We start from the raw sequence: 20719 nt of genomic DNA on the forward strand, positions 1-20719 counted from the left end.
CTACACATCATCTTTCTAATTCTAAACTTTTCAGATAAAGTATGTACATCAAACCATGGCAGCTTTCACAGAAAACCAGAGCTGAAAGTTGGAGCACTTCCAATCTTGAAAACTGTACTAGCTGCATCAGAATATTATTATCCCAGAAGTCAATAAATATTCTTCCTAACTGAGCAGAGATGAAGACATTAAGCCATACCATCATCAGAATACACTGCCAAATATAAAGGTTATTTAAAATATTTAAAATTCCACAAATTCATGGTGAATAGAACCTCTAAAATTCAATTAAAATTTACAAAAATAAATACCACTCTGACACTCAAGGGACATTTTCACTTTAAGGCCTTTATCACAAATCGGAATCTTTATTGTTCTGAAATAAATGTAATAAACATAACTCAAAACAAAAACTGAATATTCAGTCTCAGAAGAGGTGTGGCACAAGGCCCATCACATGTAACAAGAAAACTTCCTTTTAAAAAAATGGAAAAAAGAAAGTACTATGAGAAGTCTTTCATATGAATAAAAATGCACCCTTTGGATTTTTCTTTTCTCATCTCATTTAACTTGTATACACATAGGAATCAAAAGGTTTGCGTTTTCTTCACAATAGTTCTTGCTATGATGTTTGACGGACTTTTTGCCATTCAACAAATTCATCAAGAAGAACAGGCCCTAGAAATAAAGAAACGATTTTTGTTAGAATTCAGTGAACTCATCTAACTTATTAGAAAAACTCCTCATGAGCTCTGTGAGGGTAATAAAGGAACTGACCTTTCTCTTACTCAAGTGTTTTGCTTCCAGCCTCTTTTCAATTTAATGGTGCTGTCTTAGCTTTTTCTTTTTTTTTTAAATAAGGGGCTTGTACACAATGGGTTATCTGTAGCAACTTCCTTCTCAAGTTTTGTTTCATGAACTCTCCAATAACTAAATCAATGTTAAGCTCTCCCTTATTGCAATTGCACATAGAATTTGCCATTTCATTATTAAACAGTATGAAAAGTGTTAAACCTAGTATTTCTGTTACCTCACCTAGAAGCATGTGCTTGTTGAAGGGGTAACTATATTAGAGACTTACACAGTTCCAGTTAAATCTCAACACAAAGCAAGTGACTAATAAATACCTGACCTAAGAACTAAAGACATTTTTATAATTCAGGGGGTTAAACTCATTCATCTACAGAAGACACCCAGGTAGGCAAATTTAAATGAGCTCACTGTTCACTTTTTAAAAATTTGTTTGATTTTATTTTTATTGCCGACTACTACAGATGCCCTCCATTTCCCCCCTCTTCACCCAGCACACCCTCCCAGGCTTCACCACATTGTTGTCTGTGTCCATAGGCTTTGTAATATGTTCTTTGGCTAATTTCTTCTAGTTCTGCCCCACCCTCTCCCCGAGATCTGTCAATCTGTTCCATGTACACATGCCTTTGGTCTTATTTTGTTCCAAAACTCATTGCCATGAAAAAATATGACTACCCTATTTTTCTTAAAATGAACAACCCCCCTGTGGTAGTCACTATTGTTCTCTTGCTTTTGATAGACCAGCCACTAATTCCTATGAAAGACTACAGGTATAGTTTTATGAGATTTTAGAAGTTTTCATGTTAATATCATAAGCTTTTTCTATTATAGCTGATGTTTTGCTTTTCTATTTTTTTAAATCCTGAGTATTCTTTTCTTCCACAAAAAAATGCCAGGAAAGGCAGACATGAATTTTAGCTTCTAGATACAGAGATTATAATTTAAATTAAGCTTTATTATGCTGTTACTTGGAAACTAAAAATATCTCATTTATCACCACAGATTTTGTAATATTGCTCAATCTAAACTCTCTGCCTATCTTCTACACCTGCCTCCCCTATACTTCCTATAAATTAAAAGTTACTGTTAAACAGTTTAAGTCCTTTATGGTAATGTTACACAAAAGCATATTTTCATTTAATAGTTTAAAATTTTTTATTTTCATAGGAAAACATACTTACAAGCACCATCTTCATCATAGTTACTAAGATCGGCATGAACTGTTCTGCTGAATTCTAATACATTGTACCACTGATCTTTGTTCATAACACGATACTTTGATTGCTGAGGAAAATAATATAAATATTTGGATTATAGAACAAGCATTATTTATTAGGACCTGACTTCTCTAAATCTAGTTAAATTTTGTAATCTGGTCATTCCTAAAACATTTATTCTTCTTTTAAATTATTTATGTATCTAAGAGATCCTCAGGGGCATCTACATTTTAATGTCACCAATTTATTTCTTCTTTTATTTTTCTTTCATTTTTGAAGAATAACAAGAGTGTCAGGGTACTAATGAACATTTTACCTATGTATATACTTGTGTAACTAAAAATGACATCAAGATATACACTATTTCCTATCCAATTAGTTCCCTTCTGCTGCCTCCCAGTAATTCATTTCTTTGAATGACATTTACTGTTTAGACACATTTTGAAGTTGGCATCTTTAGAGACAATGGAAAGACTAAAGACATGGGTTCAAATCCCACTCTGCCACTTAAATGAATGACTTTAGGAAAGTTACTTAACAATAGAACCCATCTCCTCATTTGCTAATGGGGATTAAATGTAATTCAAAATGGTGTTCTATAGGCTAACAGTGTTCAGAGGAGAGAGGGGAGAAAATTTCAGGGGGAAAGGGGAAAGGTTTACAGGAACAAGTATAAAAGACACATGGACAAAAACAAGGGGAGGTGGAAATGGAAGGGGGTGGAGGGCTGGGATGGGGAGTAGAAGACAGAAAACTGTACTTGAACAACAATTAAAATAAAACAAATGGTGTTCTGAAGATTTAAAATAGTATGTCAAACACTCTCCACTGGATAACAAGTGTTTGAAAATATTTAGTCCTCTTGGTTCTTTTTGGAAATGAGTATTTCTATATTCAGTTATATTTAATTTTGCCAAAACTACTAATAAGATGAAGACTGATAACATCCATCATCGACATGTACCTTATTAGACTGAAAGATTTAAGTGTACACTAAATGCATTCACACAAGACCTTTCATACCACTGTCTCTTATCATGAGCTTTAAGCAAAATACTATGGAGAACTTGCTATGATAAACAATCAGCTTTATGAAAAATTATTTTCAAAGCAAAAAGCAGAACTGTAATACAAAAAATGATGAGACCTATATAAAAATAAAACACAGGAACTTCCGGCCAAGATGGAGGCATAGGTAGAAACACTGTGCCTCCTTGCACAACCAAAATTAAGGACAACAAAGATTGAGAAACAAAAACACAACCAGAACAGACAGAAAATTGAACTGTATGGAAGTCTGAAAACCATTCAACCAGACTGGTAAGAGGGGTAGAGTTGGTGGCCTGTGGACTGAGGTCACACAATTGCACACAGATAAACTAGGCAAAACGAGCAGCAAGACAGACCACACAACCCAGGGCTCCAGTGTCAGGAAATAAAGCCCAAAAGCACTGATTGAAAAGGTGCTGGGAGAGACTCCTAGCCTCATAGGAGAATTTGCTGGAGAGACCCAAAGGGTCCTAGAGCATAAACAAGCCCACCCACCCAGGAACCAGTACCAGAAGGGCCCAATTTGCTTGTGGGAAGTGGCAGAGGGGACTGAAATCTGAGAGGGAGAGGAGCAAGCACCATTGTTCCCTCTGACCGCACCCGACATACAGGGTCACAACCCAGCGACAGCGGTGGGGCCCAAGGTTGCTCCACCATGGTGAACACCTAAGGCTCCACCCCTCATATGTAACAGGTAAGACAAGACAAAAAAATGGCCCAAATGGAAGAACAGATCAAAGCTCCACAGCAAATACGACAGTGACCAAGAGATAGCCAACGTATCAAATCCACAGTTCAAAACACTGGTGATCAGGATGCTCACAGAACTGGTTGAATTTGGTTGCAAATTAGATAAAAAAATGAAGGCTAAATTAAGTGAAATGAAGCAGAATGCACAGGGAACCAATAGTGATGGAAAGGAAACTGGGACTCAGATCAATGGAGTGGAGCAGAAGGAAGAAAGAAACAACCAAACACAAAAGAATGAAGAAACAAGAATTCAAAAAAATGAGGAGAGGCTTAGGAACCTCCAGGACGCCTTTAAATATTCCAACATCTGAATTATAGGGGTACCAGAAGGCGAAGAGGAAGAGCAACAAGTGGAAACCTTATTTGAACAAATATTAAAGGAGAACTTCCACAATCTGGCAAAGGAAATAGACTTTCAGGAAGTCTAGGAAGCTCAGAGAGTCCCAAAGAAGTTGGGCCCAAGAAGGAACACACCAAGGCACATCATAATTACATTAGCCAAGATTAAAATGAAGGAGAGAATTCTAGAAGCAGCACGAGATAAGGGGACAGTCACCTACAAAGGAGTTCCCATCAGACTGTCGGCTGATTTCTCAAAAGGGACTTTACAGGCAAGAGGGGCTGGGGGCTTACAGGCTGGAAAGAAGTATTCCAACTCATAAAATGCAAGGGCCTACATCCAAGATTGCTATATCCAGCAAAGCTTTCATTTAGAATGGAAGGGCAGATAAAGTGCTTCTCAGATAAGGTCAAGTTCAAGGAGTTCATCATCACCAAGCACTCATGATATGAAATGTTAAAGGAACTTATCTAAGAAAAAGATGATAAAGAATATGAACAGTGAGCCCTGGCTGGTGTAGCTCAGTGGATTGAGCACGGGCCTGCGAACCACAGGATCGCGGTTCTATTCCCAGTCAGGGCACATGCCTGGGTTGCAGGCCAGGGGACTCATGAGAGACAACCATACATTGATATTTCTCTCCTTCTCTCCTTCCTTTCCCCTCTAAAGATAAATAAATAAAATCTTTAGAAAAAATATGAACAGTGAAAGGACAGCAAACTCAGTTATTAACAACCACACCTAAAACAAAAGCAAACTAAGAGGACAGCTAGATCAGGAACAGAACAATAGAAATGGAGATCACATGGAGGGTTAACAACAGGGGAGTCAGGGGAGGAGGAGAAGGTGGGGAGAAGGTACAGAGAATAAGTAGCATAGAGGGTGGGGAGAAAATAGACAGGGGAAGGCAAGAATAGTATGGGAAATGTAGAAGCTAAAGAACTTAAGACACATGGACATGAACTAAAGGGGGGGAATGTGGCTGAGAGGGGATGTGCAGGGTGGAGGGGAAGGAGACAACTGTAATGGCATAGTCAATAAAATACATTATAAAAAAAAAACAGAAACTTTTCAGGCACAAAAATGGATAGAAAAGCAAAGGAAGCAATGGAAAAAAAGAAACAGCATCTTCTTAAAACCACTGCCTATAGTATGTAAATCTTTTAAAAGAATACTTTTTTCATAAATTCAGCATACTTTTTTAGTATGAAGTACATTTAGGTACATACACCATTATAGCCACCCTCGCATCTGTGGGTATCAAATATGAAAAGCTTTATTCAAATTCTTTAGATTAAGCCGTGAAAAGATTTATTACTATAACTGGTTCTTATGTGAACTTCAGTTGAGACCCTGTGTAACAGAAAGAAATCTGATTTAGAAACTTCAGATTTGCACACTATCATTAAGTTTTCCTGCCAAAAGCCCAAGAAAGTACTTTTGTGTGAAGACTGTGCTAAAATTATTTATTGAAGTTTCTTTTTTAATGAAAAGCAAGGGAGCATGCTAGGCATAGAATTAAAATAACTATGTACAGAATATATTACTGAACATGAACTTGTGTCTAAATATGACAGCAGGTATATATATACAGTTTAAAAGAAATTTTCTACTAAAGCAGAATTTTTTAAAAGCACAGTATTAAAAATCTATTTGTCTTTTTTCAAAGATATATTGTCAATCAGATTAAATTTTTAAAAAGTATTTTCAAAACCAAAGAAAAACACTCATACCTCCAGGTACTGGTAAAATAGTGAAAACAGTGGCCATGTCCTTCCAAGCAGAAGAGCTAACATAGATTTAGCAGTATCAATATCAAGGCTTCTCTGATCTTTATCCTATAAAATAAGTTAAAAAAATTTCCTAAGTGTGGTCTCAAGATTAAAAATCTATTAGAATTACAGAACATGAATATCCCACTTACCCTTGCAAAATCAAAGGCATATCTGTAGATATTCTTAAACGAGGATGTATCATTCAAATGTGAGCGCAAAAAGTCAAATTTGTTCTGTAACTTTTCTGTGCAGTCACACCTTAAATTTAAAAATCAAAGATTATATAATCGTGAAAATTAAATAAAAGCACCTTTAGAAAATTTAAAGGAATTCATTACAAAGAAAAGTGGAAGCAAAATAGTTATTTAGATCTAAAATTCTGATTCAAAATTCAATATAACAAACCAACCTGTTGCCTTCTATCTACCAATATAATAAAAAAGGGGAAAAACCCCTAGAAACCAATTAAAGTTCACTCCAATGACAATCACTAAAAAAAAAAAAAATCTCAATAAAAAAATCCAATAAAATTAAAAATGTCTCTTAAAAAAGAGATGTATTAAAATGTGTTTTTACTTCATAATTAGCAAATGACAGAACAAATGAAATCACTCAGGCCTGTGTCATATATTTCCCTGGAAAGTTCTTAGGCACCAGCTTGGTGAGAGATTAGCCGTAAGTAGTTTTAAAAGTTTAAGTACTGCACTGAGAAAATTAATATATGTTAGTGTTTCAGTCATAAATTCAGACTCCTACATTTCTAATGAAAAATTGAGGAAAATCAGTGGCAGCACCTGACTTCAAGTAAGGTACATATACATGCAGAAGAATGCAAACGAGTTACACATGTTACCTCTAAAGACAAGACATTAAACATAAAAAGCTAAATAAACAAAATGCTCAAAAATCTTTACTGGCTTTGACTCTCACTGGGTTCAGATATTCCACTCCACTACTTAGCAAGAAACAAGGCAAACAAAGCCTTTCACAATTGGCCCAAAGCTCCTGTTACATCATCTGCCATGTCCCAATATCCTTACTGTATTGTATTTATATGTCACCATAACCAAATGCCACAATGATGCTTTAGTACATATTATTTTCCTCTACTTGAAATGCTGTTCCAACACTTTCACTAAATATTACTCATCAAAACCTCATTCTGCCATCTCTGTGAGACCATCTGACTCCCTTTGATCCAATTAGTTATGCTATCTACTGTGATCCAGTTATTTCACTCAAAACTGAATTTTAGTACTCATCATGTAGTATAGACACCTAGCATTCTGTTTTAACCAAGATTTTCACAATTCTAAATCAGTAATATGTCATGTGGTAACTTATTATTTTATTACGGTGTAAATATTTTTATTAAATTTCTATTGTTCCTTAATCTTGCATACCTAGAATAAGCCAAATTTGAGGGTATTTATTACCAGTTAACTCATTGCTAGATTTTTTTTTTGCTATGTTCCCATGTGAGACTGGCTTATATATTCACTGTTACATTCTCCTTTCTTGTTTAGTAACAAACTTGTAACATAAGCCTCAGAAAAAATAAAATGAATACTAGTATTCTTTCTTTTGAAAAAGTTTACTGACCACTGGAAATAGCATTTGTCTAAACTCTGGTGAAAAACCAACTGGGCCTTTTCATTGAGGGAGGAAAAGACTTTTAATCACTAAATCAGCCTTTTAATGGTTACAGGCCCATTCAGATTTTCTAATTCTTTTTCAATCCCATTAGGTCATATTTGTACACTTTTCAGATACTTTGCATACTTCACACAATTTTATTTAAATATATCAATTAAAATTATTTATAACTTCTAATATGCATTGTATTTTTGCCTTTTATTTGATTTTCTTGACCATCTTGTCAGAATTTAATTCTCTCAATTTTAGCTTTGCTTTTAATTTTATTAACAAACCTCTTTCCCTCTTCTTTTGCCTTCCTTCTTTGGGTTCTTTTTAAAACTTCTTAAATTAGATACTAGCTCTTTCAGTTTCAGGCTTTTTTTCTTTAGGTATAAATTTAGCTTCAGCCAGTGATTTGATTATCACTGCTTTGATTATTCACTTGTAAATGATGCTTTGCCAAGTGATTTCAGAGGAGGGGTAGGGATAAACGTCTTACTAGAACAGGTTTAAGAGGAGGAGGAGAGAGGAACTGGAGAAAATAAGTATAGACATACAGTTCTAAAGAATTTGGTCCTAAAAGGGGACAGAGAAATGAGGAACCAACTAGAGAGGGACTGGTGGGGGGGTGGGGGTGGGCGCAGAAGGTTTATTAAAAAAAGAAGATAACTTATGCTTCCAGGAAGATGAAGTAAATGTACTTTTCCCTCTCTAGGTCATTCAACTAAAAGCCCTAGACATTATATATAAAACAAGCATAAGAAGTTGTTTGAGGAACAATAGTTGAGTTCCCTGGGTTTTCTTTCTGCCTCCTCTCCCCCAGCTAAAGGAATCAGCAAACCAGAAATGTCAATGGGGCAGGGAAAAAGATACCCCCCCCCCAAAAAGCCCCACCATTGCCAGCAAAGACTGAATGGCAACCTAAATGGTTCACCCTCACCATGTATAAGGATGCTCTGCTCTCAACTCCTACATTGTCAGTGGAAACCACATGGGAAACATGAACTTCTCCCACCAGGTAGTAAGGAGTAGCCAATACTCCTCTGTCCTTGGGTAGTGTCAAAGGAAGACTTGTGAAGAGACAGGGCTTTCACCCTCAGGTGATTGGAAACTTCATGGGGAATAAGAAGGTGTAATCAGTGGAGGCCTAGTGGGGATCTACAACTCTCATGTTTGCCAACGCTAATGAGGACCTCCCTCCTCAGATGTCAACAGATGAAGAGGAAGAAACTTCAGTTTCTACCTGCAACTGAAAATAATTGCCAAAGTCGTGTTATAGGAAGCTAGTTAAAGTAGTAGGTTTAGCCCTTATCAGTGTGGGTCAGTGGACTGTTCCACAATCCAAAAGGTCGCCAGTTCGAATTCCTGTCAGGGCACATGCCTGGGTTGTGGGCCAGGTCTCCTGGTTGGAACATGCAAGAGGCAACAACCAACTGATGTTTCTCTATCATATCAATGTTTCTCTCCCTCTCCTCCTCCCTTCCTTTCTCTTGCTCTGACAAGAAATAAATTAAAACAACAACAAAAAAACCCAGTAGGTTTAAATAAGATCCAGAATTTCATTAATATTCAAAATTTCCAGGTTTCAATAAAAAAATCACTTGTCATACTAAGAGCCAAGATACTAAAGAGAGTGCAAAATAACAATCAATAGATACAAACACATAAATGACATTTAGATTTGACACAGATTTTAAGTTATTATAAAAATGCTTGAATAATCAATTGTGAACAGAGTAAAAAATGAAGATAGAAAGTGTAAGAAAAAATACAACATGTAAAAGAAAACCAAATGAACATTTTTGGATTGTAAAATACAGGACAGAATTAAACCCTTCACATTAAATGCTAGTAGCCTAAAGAATAACATTAGAAGCCCTGGCTGGTGTAGCTCAGTGGATTGAGTGCGGGCCTGCGAATCAGACGATCGCGGTTCAATTCTCAGTCAGGGCACATGCCTGGGTTGCAGGCCAGTTCTCTGCAGGCCAACTCCCAGCAGGGAACACACGAAAGGCAACCATACATTGATGTTTCTCTCCCTCTCTCCTTCCCTTCCCCTCTAAAGATAAATAAATAAAATCTTTTTTTTTTAAAAAGAATACCATTAGAAGACAAAAATAGACATTAAAAAAAAAGACCTAACTATATTCAATCTAGAAAAAAGAAACTGACCTGAAGGCAGATTGAAAGTAAAAATAATAGAAAGTGACATATTGTGGAAGCAGTAAGAAATGATGGGTGAAGCCCTGGCTGGTGTAGCTCAGTGGATTGAGCATGGGCCTGTAAAGCAAAGGGTTGCTGGTTCGATTCCCAGTCAGGGCACATGCCTGGGTTGCAGGCCAGGTCCTCAGCAGGGGACACATGAGAAGCAACCACACACTGATGTTTCTCTCCCACCCTTTCTCCTTCCCTTCCTCTCTCTAAAAATAAATAAAATATATATATATTAAAAAAAAGAAATGATGAGTGACTATGTTAGTGTCATTTAATGTAGAGTTGAAAGCAAAATACTGTCATAACAAAGAGGAACATTACATGTTGATAAAAGGAAAAAAAGTCAATCCATCAAGACATAACAATCCTAAATATGTACGCACCAAACAAGAACTGCAAAATATGAAAAGCAAGTAATTTTAGAACTGAAAGAAAAAAACAATCAACAATTAAAAAGATTTCAATAACCCCTTTCTTAGCAACTGATAGTACAAGTAGAGAGAGCATCAGCAAACACAGAAGAATTCAGTAACAACACCCACCAACAGGCTCTAATTGACAATAACAGGACACTTCACTTAGTGACAACAAAACACATATTCTTATCCAGTGCCTTGGAACATAAGACAAGAGAGACCACATTTCTGATCCATAAAACAAACGTCAACAGATACAAAAAAACTCAAATAGCACAAAATATATTCTATGACCACAATTAAACCAAAGTAGAAATAGCATAAAGATGACAGCAAAATCTCCAAACACTTAGAAAATAAATAGCAAAGTCCTAAATAATCCACAGATGAGGGCACATCTCGATGAAAAGCAAAAAATATGTTAAGCTGAATGAAAATGAAAACAGAACACATCAAATTTTGTGAGACAAAAAGCAGTGCTGAAAGGGGTAGTACTAAATGCAAACATCAGAAAAGAGAAAAAGTCTCAATCAACAATCAAAGCTCCCAACTTTAGAACCTAAACAAAGAGCAAAATAAACCTAAAGCAAGCAGGAGAAAGCAAATAATTAAGAGCAGAAAATGATGAGATTAAGAACAAGAAAACAAGAGAAAAATCAATGGAACAAAATTGATTTTTTGGAAAAGAGCAATATAACTGACAAGTCTTTAGCAGGATGCCAAAGAAAAAAAGAGAAGACAAAAATTACCAACAAGAATAAAACAAAGAATAATATTACAGGTGGACAATAGGCCCCTGCTTTGCAGAGTGAATCCTGCCCACAACTGCCCCTCAGGGTGGAATTCCAGAACAAGTGATCAGGCTTTCTTCCCAGGAACATTGCAGAAATCTCTCAGCCAGAGGAGCCTCAGATCAGGATAGACTGCAATGGATTCAGGAATCCTGTTGAAATGAAAGGAGGAGCTGACCTGCCCCATCTGCCTGGAGCTCCTGACAGAACCCCTGAACCTGGACCATGGGCACAGCTTCTGCCAAGCCTGCATCATTGCAAATAAGGAATCCACAGTCGACAAAGAAGGAGAGAGCAGCTGCCCTGTGTGCCAGCCTGGTACCAGCCTGGGAGCCTGCGGCCTAATCAGCAAGCATATGGCCAACATAGTGGAGACACTTAGGGAGGTCAAGTTGAGCCCAGAGGAGGAGCAAAAGAGACATCTCTGTGTGCATAAGGGAGAGAAACTACTGCTCTTCTGTAAGGAGGATGGGAAGTTCATTTGCTGGCTTTGCGAGAGATTTCAAGAGCACCGAGCTTTCCTCATGGAGGAAGTTGCCCAGGAGCACAAGGTAAAGCTACATACAGGCTGAGGGCTGAACACCAAGAAGCTGAGAAGTTGGAAGCTGACATCAAACCAGCTAACTTCGTGGAAGGATGTGAATCTTATCATGAAAAGGGGTAAGACCTTTACTCTCAAGTCAAAAGCCGTCTCCCAAAAACAAATGACAGTGTTTCAAGCTCCTGACCTGAGTGGGATGCTGCTGCGTGAACTGACTGATGTGCATTGTTACTGGGTTCACATTACTCTATACCCTCCCAAGGATAAAGAAAATGTTGCCATTTCTGTGGATCTGAGACAAGTGAAATATGAGAACCATCTTGATACAAATAAGAACACTTCTACTGTACTTGGTGCACCAGTTATCACACCAGGGAAACATTACTGGGAGGTGGATGTGTCAGAGAAACAGACCTGGGCCTTTGGGGTACATGGTAGAACTCTGTTACCTCTAGTTGTGAACCTAAAAAATGTTTGTGGTTTATACTATTAGAGAATCAGTTTGAATACAATGTTTTTGTGTTATCTTCCTCCTCTGATCCTGTGGAATTGACCCTCAGTCTGACTGTTCCTCTCCGTCGTGTTGGGGTTTTCCTAGACTACGATGCTGCCACTGTCTCATTTTATAACGTCACAAACCATAGGTTTCTCGTCTGTAAATTCTCTGCATGTTCCTTTACTCGGAAAATGTATCCAATTTTCAGTCCTATGACACGTACTGCCCCCATGACACTGTGTTCTCCATGCTCTTAAATCTTACACCCTCACTAACTCCTTGTAGTGCCTCTGGCATTGGATGCACCTCACGCACCGAGTTTACCTGCACCATTCTCACCAACTTTTTATTGCTGCCTCCTTTTTTTTTCATTTCAATACCCTTTATTCAACGATAGGGTTTACAATTTGCCTTGTGTCATGCACGTTTTTTGCAACATCCAGTTTGCATAGTAAAGAATCTTAATTCACCATTTTCTATAATCCCAAGTTAAATGACTAATGCATCATAAAAAAGCCCTGTATGGAGAGAAATCTATGCCAAATGTTTCCAATTTCATTTCCTGTGCCACTGAGAAGAATTTTCAACAACTTCTTTTACATATTATTCATTCACTACGAATGAGTCCTCAGGGGTATGTCAGTTCAACCATGATGTTCCTTATTCATCTAGGAGTGAAGGAGACAGTTACTAAGTGGAAGGTCTATCTTCAGAGTGTCTGAGTTCAAGTCCATTCTCTCTGCAGTTTTAACTTTCAATAAGATACTTGAATCATGGCTTCATTTACTAAAAACTGTCCTGGTATTAAAAACACACCATAGTTAGGATTGTAATGAGAAGAAAAACTTCATTAAGTATAAAATTGTCTCAACTTAACATTTTTTCTACTAAAAAAAAGAATAGTATTATAGACTTGCAGTTATCAAAAGAATATAAATTTGACAATGTAGATGAAATGGACCAAACCCTTAATAAAACAAAAATTACCACAAAATACACAATATGAAATAAATAAATCTCTTTCAGAAAATAAAAGAAAAAACTCCCCAAATCATTGTATAAATCCAGTATTACCTCGACACCAAAACCAAACAAAGAAAGTATTTAAAAAAAAAAAAATCACAAGAAAAAAACTGTGTAACTATGTATGGTTATAGATGTTAACTAGACCTACTGTGGTGATCATTTTGCAATACATACAAATATTGAATCATTATGGTGTATACCTGAAACTAATGTAATATTAGATGTCAGTTACATCTAAATAAGTAAATAAATAGGAAAAAGAAAATTACAGTCCAATATCCTTCATGAATCCTTAACAAAATGCCAGCCAGAAGAATTCAGCTTTATAATAATTATACACCATGAAAAAGTGAAATTTATTCCAGGTATGCAAGAATGATTCAATATTCAAAAATCAATGCAATCACGATATTAACAAGAGAATAAAGAAAAACTACATGATTGATGATTTAATATCATATACATGTAGAAAAACTACATATGTATGATTTAGTGCAAAAAAAGCATTTAAAATATTTAACGTTCATTTGTCTTAAAACTCACAGAAAAATAGAAATAGAAAATAACTTCCTCAACTTGATAAAGAATATTTATAAACAACCTACAGCTAACATACTTGATGGTGAAAGACTAAGTGTTTTCCCTCAAACTGGGGAGCCAGTAAGGATACCTACTCTTCGCATGCTATTCAACATATTGGTATAAATTCTAATCAATCCAATATATGGAAGAAACAAAATAAAAGGCAGATAGCCTAAAAATAAATAAATAAATTACTACCTATTTCCCTATTTTATGGCATAACCATATGACATGATTACACAAGTAGAAAATCTATGGAATGTATACACACACACATATACAAACCTTAGAAAAAGGAAGTTCAGCAACATCACAGGATACAACACAAACATATGAAAATCAATTGTATTTCTACGTATTAGTAATGAACATGTGAATGCTGAAATTAAAAATATTTACTACTACTACTACTACTATTACTATATTTGATACTACTACTTACAGTGGCTCAAAATACAAACAAAACATTTAGATATAATTCTAAGAACACGTATACAGGACTTGAACGCTCTAAACTGCGCAAGACTGATGAAAGAAATCAAACACCTAAAAAAATGGAAACATGTATCTTCCATGTTTTGGAAGACTCAAATAGCAAAGATGGCAATTCTCCCCAGATTCATACACAGTTTAACCAAAACCTCAGTAAGTTGTTTGTTGTTTTTGTTGTTGCTGTTTTATAGATATAAAAGATCTGGTATAGTTATAACAATTTTGAAAAAAGATAAATCAGTATAAATAGTATACACAAGAATATACAGTGGGGAAAAGGCAATCTCCTCAATAAAAACTGAACAGAGACATGCAAAAATTAAAAGTGAACCACTTTCTTATACCATATGCAAAAATAAAATCAAAATGGATGAAAGATTTCAGCATAAGACCTGAAAAACCATAAAACTCCTAGAAAATAACATAAGCTGTAAATTTTTTGATACTAGTTTTGGCAATATATTTTTGGATGTCTCTCTGGACAAGAACAAAAACAAACAAGTAAGAAGACTACATCTAACAAAAAAGTTTCTGCACAGCAAAGAAAATCAGCAACAAAACAAAAATACAACTACTGAATGGGAGAAGTATTCACAAATGATGTATCAAATAAGGGGTTCCTATCTGAAATATATAAAGAACTCAACATAAAAAAAGTTAAAAACCAGAGAACCTGAAGACATATTTTTCTAAAGACTTATAGATAGCCAAAAGACGTATGAGAAGATGTTCAATATTGACTAATTTTCAAAGAAATACATATCTAAACCATAGTGAAATATCATCTCATATCTACAGAATAGCTATTATCAAAATGTCAACATGGTCAGAGGACCTGAACAGACACTTCATTCAAGAAGAGACACAAATGGCCAACAGATAAATATATGAAAAGATGCTTACCTTCACTAGCTATAAGAAAAATGTAAATCAACACTATAAGGAGATACCACCCCATACCTGTTAGAATGGCTGTTATCAACAAAACATTTCATAAGCATTGGAGAAGTAGTGAAGAAAGAGGAACCCTCACTCACTGCTGGTAGGAATGAATATAAATTAGTATAGCCACTATGAAAAACGGTACAGAGGTTCTTCCAAAAATTAAGAATAGAGTTACCGTATGATCAAACAACCCTTCTGATAAACAAAAATTTGAAAATATTTATTCCAAAAGATATACGTATCCCTATGTTAACTGCAGCATTAGTCATGGTGGCCGAGACCTGAAAACCTTAGTTTACTTCAATAGATGAATGGATAAAGAATACGTGTTACATATATATACAGTGGAATACTAATCAGCCACAATAAAGATGAAATGTTGCCATTTGAGAGAACATGAAATGGATCTCAAGAATACCGTGCTAAGTGAAATAAGCCAAGAACCACATGATTTCATGTATATCTGGCATATAAATCTGAAAGCAACGAATGAACAAACAACAAACAAAACAAGGCAGACAACAGCATGGTGAGTACCAGAGGAAAAGGGAATCAGGGTTGGGGGCATGGGGAGGAGCAAAAAGTAAAGAGGGTAGACAGGAGGAGATATGACTTTGGGTGGTAAACACACAATGCAAGATACAGATGATATATCATACAGTTGTATACTTGAAACCTATATAATCTTATTAACCAATGTTACTCTGATAAGTTTAATAAAAAAAATTTAAGTTAACAAATAAATGTTGGTGAGGATGTTCAGAAAAGGGATCCTTTGTACATTGTTGGTAGTATTGTAAACCAGTACACCCACTATGGAAAACACTATGTAGATTCTTTAAAATATTAAAAACAGAATTACTATATGACCCAGCAATTCCAATTCTGGGTATTTATCCAAAGAAAACCAAAACACGAATTTGTTTGATAGATATGTGTGCCCCCATGTTCACTGCAGCATTATTTCCAATAGCCAAGATATAAAAACAATCTAGGCGTCCACTGATAATGCAGCCTGTTCACCCATAAAAGGGAATGACATCTTGCCATCTGCAACAACGTGAATGGACCCAGAGGGTAGCATGTTAAGTGAGATAAGTTAGAGAGTAAAAGACAAATACTATATAACTTCACTTATAGGTAGAATCTAAACAAACAAAACAAAGGAACAAACAACACAGAAATAGACTCACAGACACAGAGAACTGATGGTTGCCAGAGTGAAGGGGTAGGGAGATGGGTGAAAAAGTGAAGGAGGATAAGTACAAAATTTCAATTATATAATGAATAAGTCATGGGGATGTAACACATATAGGAAATATGTATACGTATATGGCATAGGGAATATAATCAATGATGTGGTAATAACTTTGTATTGTAACAGATGAATATAAGTGGAAGGTCTATCTTCAGAGTGTCTGAGTTCAAGTCCATTCTCTCTGCAGTTTTAACTTTCAATAAGATACTTGAATCATGGCTTGAATAAGTTCTTGAATAAGAACTAGACTTATTGTGCTAATCACATTGTGAGGTATATATATGCTTAATCACTAAGTTGTACACCTGAAACTGATAAACACTGAACATTAACTACATTTTAAAAACGAACATGATTTTGTATACAGCTACAGCAAAGCAGACTACAGTGTTGGCAAAGGTTAAGACACAAGATTAACAGACCAAAATAGAGGATCCAGAAATAGGCCCAAACGAGTATGTCCAACCGATATTTGGTAGAGGTGCAAAAGCAATTCAATGGAAGGACTTTTTCCACAAATGCTACTGGGGCAAGTGCATATCCATAAGCAAAGAAATAAACCAAAACTTGCCTCACACCTTTTTAAAAAATTAACTCAAAATGCATCACTAATTTAAATATAAAATGTAAAAATATAAATCTCCTTAAAAAAGAGAGACGGAAAATTCTCTGTGTCTAGGGAGAGGCAAAGAAATCTAACACTTGACACCAAAATCACAATCCCATGAAAGAAAGAACTGATAAATTAAACTGCGCCAAAATTAAGACCTTTTGCTCTGCAAAAGTTCTTTGTAAGAAGTTCAAAATACAAGCTACAGAGTGGGAGAAATAATTTGCAAGCCACATATTCAATGAGGAATTTTTATCTTGCATAGAGAGAAAACTTTCAAGAGTCATCAGAAAAAGAATCATTCACTGTCTCTCAGCCTCTCTTCCCTATTTTCCTCAGATACTGTAGGTCACTGATTCCCACTTCTCTACACCTCCCTCAGTTCATCCACTGAATTTTAAATCTTTTATATTTTTCACTTTTAGAAATTTAATTTTATATCTGATCATCTGAGACCATTCCTCTTTTTAAACACATTAAATGTAGGTATTTTAACTGACACTGTGACCACTCATGGGGATGTAAGAGTCTGATTCTGAAGTTTAAGATGTTTCCCAATATGGTTAGTGATTTTTTCTTGTTAGTTGTTAAATAATGATCACTGAACCTTTTTCTGCAGACATTAAGGCTTCTGTTTAAAATACATTCTTATACAGAATTACTTCCATTACATACGAGAGTACTACTTATTGGGGACAATTCTAAAATACATCTTTACTTGCATCATACAAATAACGAATTTCATCTTTAAATCTGTGAGATAAAACCTTTTGACTCAGAATTCTCTGAAGTGGAAGCCTTTCACCTCCAAATGTATGCAGTACTGAGCAAAAGCAATCAAGTCTCTATCAATTAGGTAGGTTTTGCATTAATGACCTAATGCGGGAATTTTTGTTGTGATTCCTATCCAACTCAGAATGTATGTGCAATTTGTCTCGTTTCCAACACGCATGACAAAAAGTTCACAGCAGGTAAAATGCCAGTTACATAGATCTCTATTAAATCATCATCTCTCATCACTTCTGGCCTGATTATTCGCCTTGATTTAGTCAAGTCCAGGTATGCTTTTCAAAAGATGTTTTAATACTTTATCCAACATTAAGTGTCTTACATGAGATATGGTCTCTGAACATTTAGTCTGCTATACTGCCAAAATGGAAATCAAAATTTGGATATTAACTTTTGTATGGGGCCTAGTCCCTTACATGCTAATCAATGTACAATGGGTTTCATGAAGAAACAAGAAAGATTATTATTTATTAAAAATTCATTTTTATTTCAGTAAGTTACTTCCACTAGAGCAAAAATGCTTCATTAAGGGAAAAATAAAGCTTTAATGAAAGCTGAAATGCAGTTAACTTGTACCAAAAGGATATGCAAAAGAAATAAATTTTCAGGTTATATGCTACTATAACACTGTTTGAAAATTTGCACAAAGTCTTGTAGATCTCCAGTTACTAGCTGAGAATAACATTTTAATGAACTAGTTACACGTACTCCCTTCCTTGTCATGATCCATCCTAAGTAGGAGGTATTTTCTTTGTAGCTTTTGAAGCAGTGCTTTTTACATATTTTTAGTAATGCAGTTCATATTTTCACACAAAATCTCAAGCACAATCTTGTTAGACTTGAAATTCAGGTCTAAACAGGGCAAAACGGATAAAGGACAGCTGCTCTCCTTACCACTCAAATTTAAAAATCATTCTCTTGCCACAAAACAGGGCCTGGCATAAAGAGGCATTCAAAAATAAAACATTTTTATTTGTTAAATAAAAATATGAATACAAAAACCAAAAATGTACATAATATATTTATTTGATTATTAGAAGTTTCAAAATTCCAATCTAGGGAAAGGTTAGTGAATAATTATAGTATAAACAAAATTGTAAAGTGCATAAACAGCAGCACCTAAGTCCCTAAGGAGATAAGAATCCAAGAAAGCACCATCTTTTCCAAATATTTTACATTTCCATACAAGGGAATAGTATCACTAAGGATGTGAACTTAAGACGCTTAAGACAGAGATAAAGTAAAAAAAAATAAGTTTCAAGTCAAAAATACAGTGTTTAAAATTTTAACTTCTCCATTTGCAGCCATGTGGCTTTAGGCAAGTTACTTAACATTTCTCAGTCTCAGTTTTCTCACTAAAAACAATACACTAATAAACAATCTGTAAGATCAAATGCGCACAGATATATAGTTCTGAGTGTGGTATGCTTCCTTAGAGGCAAATAACGTGAAAGTCAATTACACATGGCAGCTCTCTTCAAAGATTTCATACCATTCCTAATGGTCTATGTAAATTGTGAGCAGTGAAAGAATCTAACTGAATAACTGACAGTTTTTCCACTCTACTTGAAGAGTAAAAAAAGTAAGAGCACAAATGTCCACATCTGTTAGCAGCATCATTGAGAGAGTGAACAGACCTAGCAAAACCAGTGAACATATGCAGTCACTACAATTTTTAGATTTAATATAGCCCAAAATGGACTCAAAAGAATTAATGTCAATACCTCATAACTTGGTAAGTTTAGAAAGAACATTTCCCCTGAACTAAAAAGAAATAATGAATACTTAACTATTATGTCAATGGAAAGCAAAACATAGTTTTTTGAGTAACAAAAAAATCTCATAGATTTTAGGGAACACAGGTACCACTCTCCAAGGCTATTGATGTTAGAATATGTCAAAGTGATTTTAAATTTCAACATTAGGATTTGGGAATTGACTTCCTGAGTATAGGTATCCCTGCTCTTTCTGAAGTTCTCATTATGTCACTTTGCTATTATGAAAGGTCTACATAGCACTATGTTTTCAATCACTGAATAAAATCTGAAGAGGATTTTTGCTTTTAATCAGCTGGTACTTGTTTTGCAACAATCTTTTACAGAGATAGCATGCACCCCAAGCAGTGCCACCAAGCTCCTTCCCCAGAAACTACACTTACCATCTCAGCCCTAGGTTGCCATAGTTAAGACTGTGTATGTTTTACTGTGTGTGCTTTATCTTGACTTATTCTGTGCACCCACCTATTAGCAAGATATGTCCTAAAGTACGTAAAAGTCTAAGAGTTCATAAGGGTGTTACTGCTTAGCATAAAACTCTACATAAATATAAGTGCATTTAGTATGATTTGCTACATTACTTAGCGGGACTAAGAATGCTCAAAAATTTTTCCATATATATTAATGGTAACTGCTTCTTTGCTTTATGCCATTTTGGCTCCCAAAAGGTTTCATAGGAAAGCTCTTCTTTTGGATAGCAGAGTAACGCTGTATTATTAACAAGAGAGGCTTTCAAATTTCTGCTTCATTAGAGACCTTCAAAAGAAATTCTCACATATTAGATCTAAGTGAGGTTCTCCTTCTTAATCAGTAAGTCCCAGTAAGTATGCTCTGATAGAGTGATATGTAAGAGTAAAAATTGTATTTCAAAGTCCTGGATTTAGAACTTTCTCTGAATCAGGTCTTGACCAAAATAATATAATCCACCTCTGGGGGGTATTTGGAAGTGTGGAAGGGGCGAATTTTTAAGTTGTTATGATGATCCTGGGGGAGAACAGAAAGAAAGGATACTAATTGCAGGCAGCAGTTAGGCCCCAAACCCTCAATGATAGTGACATACCACACATACCATAACACCCCACATACCCCACTCTTCCACACCCGCCAAAAGAAACCATATAAATGTGCCCCATTCCTCACTCCCCTCAACAAAGTCAAGCTAGATCATGACCCTTAATCTTCAATTTCCAGGATTCAATATGGA

The 20719-nt window shown here is 35.5% G+C and overlaps 2 protein-coding genes across 5 annotated transcripts in view; one reads left to right on the forward strand and one right to left on the reverse strand.

Moving 5' to 3' along the window:
• Positions 1–339: 339 nt before the first annotated feature.
• Positions 340–20719, reverse strand: part of DCUN1D5 (defective in cullin neddylation 1 domain containing 5) — a 72635-nt gene continuing 52255 nt past the window's right edge. For all 4 annotated transcript variants that reach the window (XM_037029717.1, XM_037029719.1, XM_037029716.1 and 1 more), the window contains 4 exons: positions 6092–6200; positions 5901–6005; positions 1992–2094; positions 340–678 (listed from right to left, as the gene is read on the reverse strand). In XM_037029717.1, coding sequence (XP_036885612.1) covers positions 623–678; positions 1992–2094; positions 5901–6005; positions 6092–6200 — 373 coding nt within the window. In that variant the 3' untranslated portion in view covers positions 340–622. The remainder of the gene's footprint in view (positions 679–1991; positions 2095–5900; positions 6006–6091; positions 6201–20719) is intronic.
• On the forward strand, positions 11139–12035 carry LOC118975708 (tripartite motif-containing protein 5-like). Its single transcript, XM_037029792.1, is given in 3 exon segments — positions 11139–11562; positions 11565–11616; positions 11618–12035. Coding segments are annotated over 3 exon segments (894 nt in total).

The sequence above is a fragment of the Sturnira hondurensis genome, unplaced genomic scaffold (genome assembly GCF_014824575.4).
Source record: "Sturnira hondurensis isolate 20B ecotype Veracruz unplaced genomic scaffold, ASM1482457v3 Scaffold0020489, whole genome shotgun sequence".
Taxonomy (NCBI): domain Eukaryota; kingdom Metazoa; phylum Chordata; class Mammalia; order Chiroptera; family Phyllostomidae; genus Sturnira; species Sturnira hondurensis.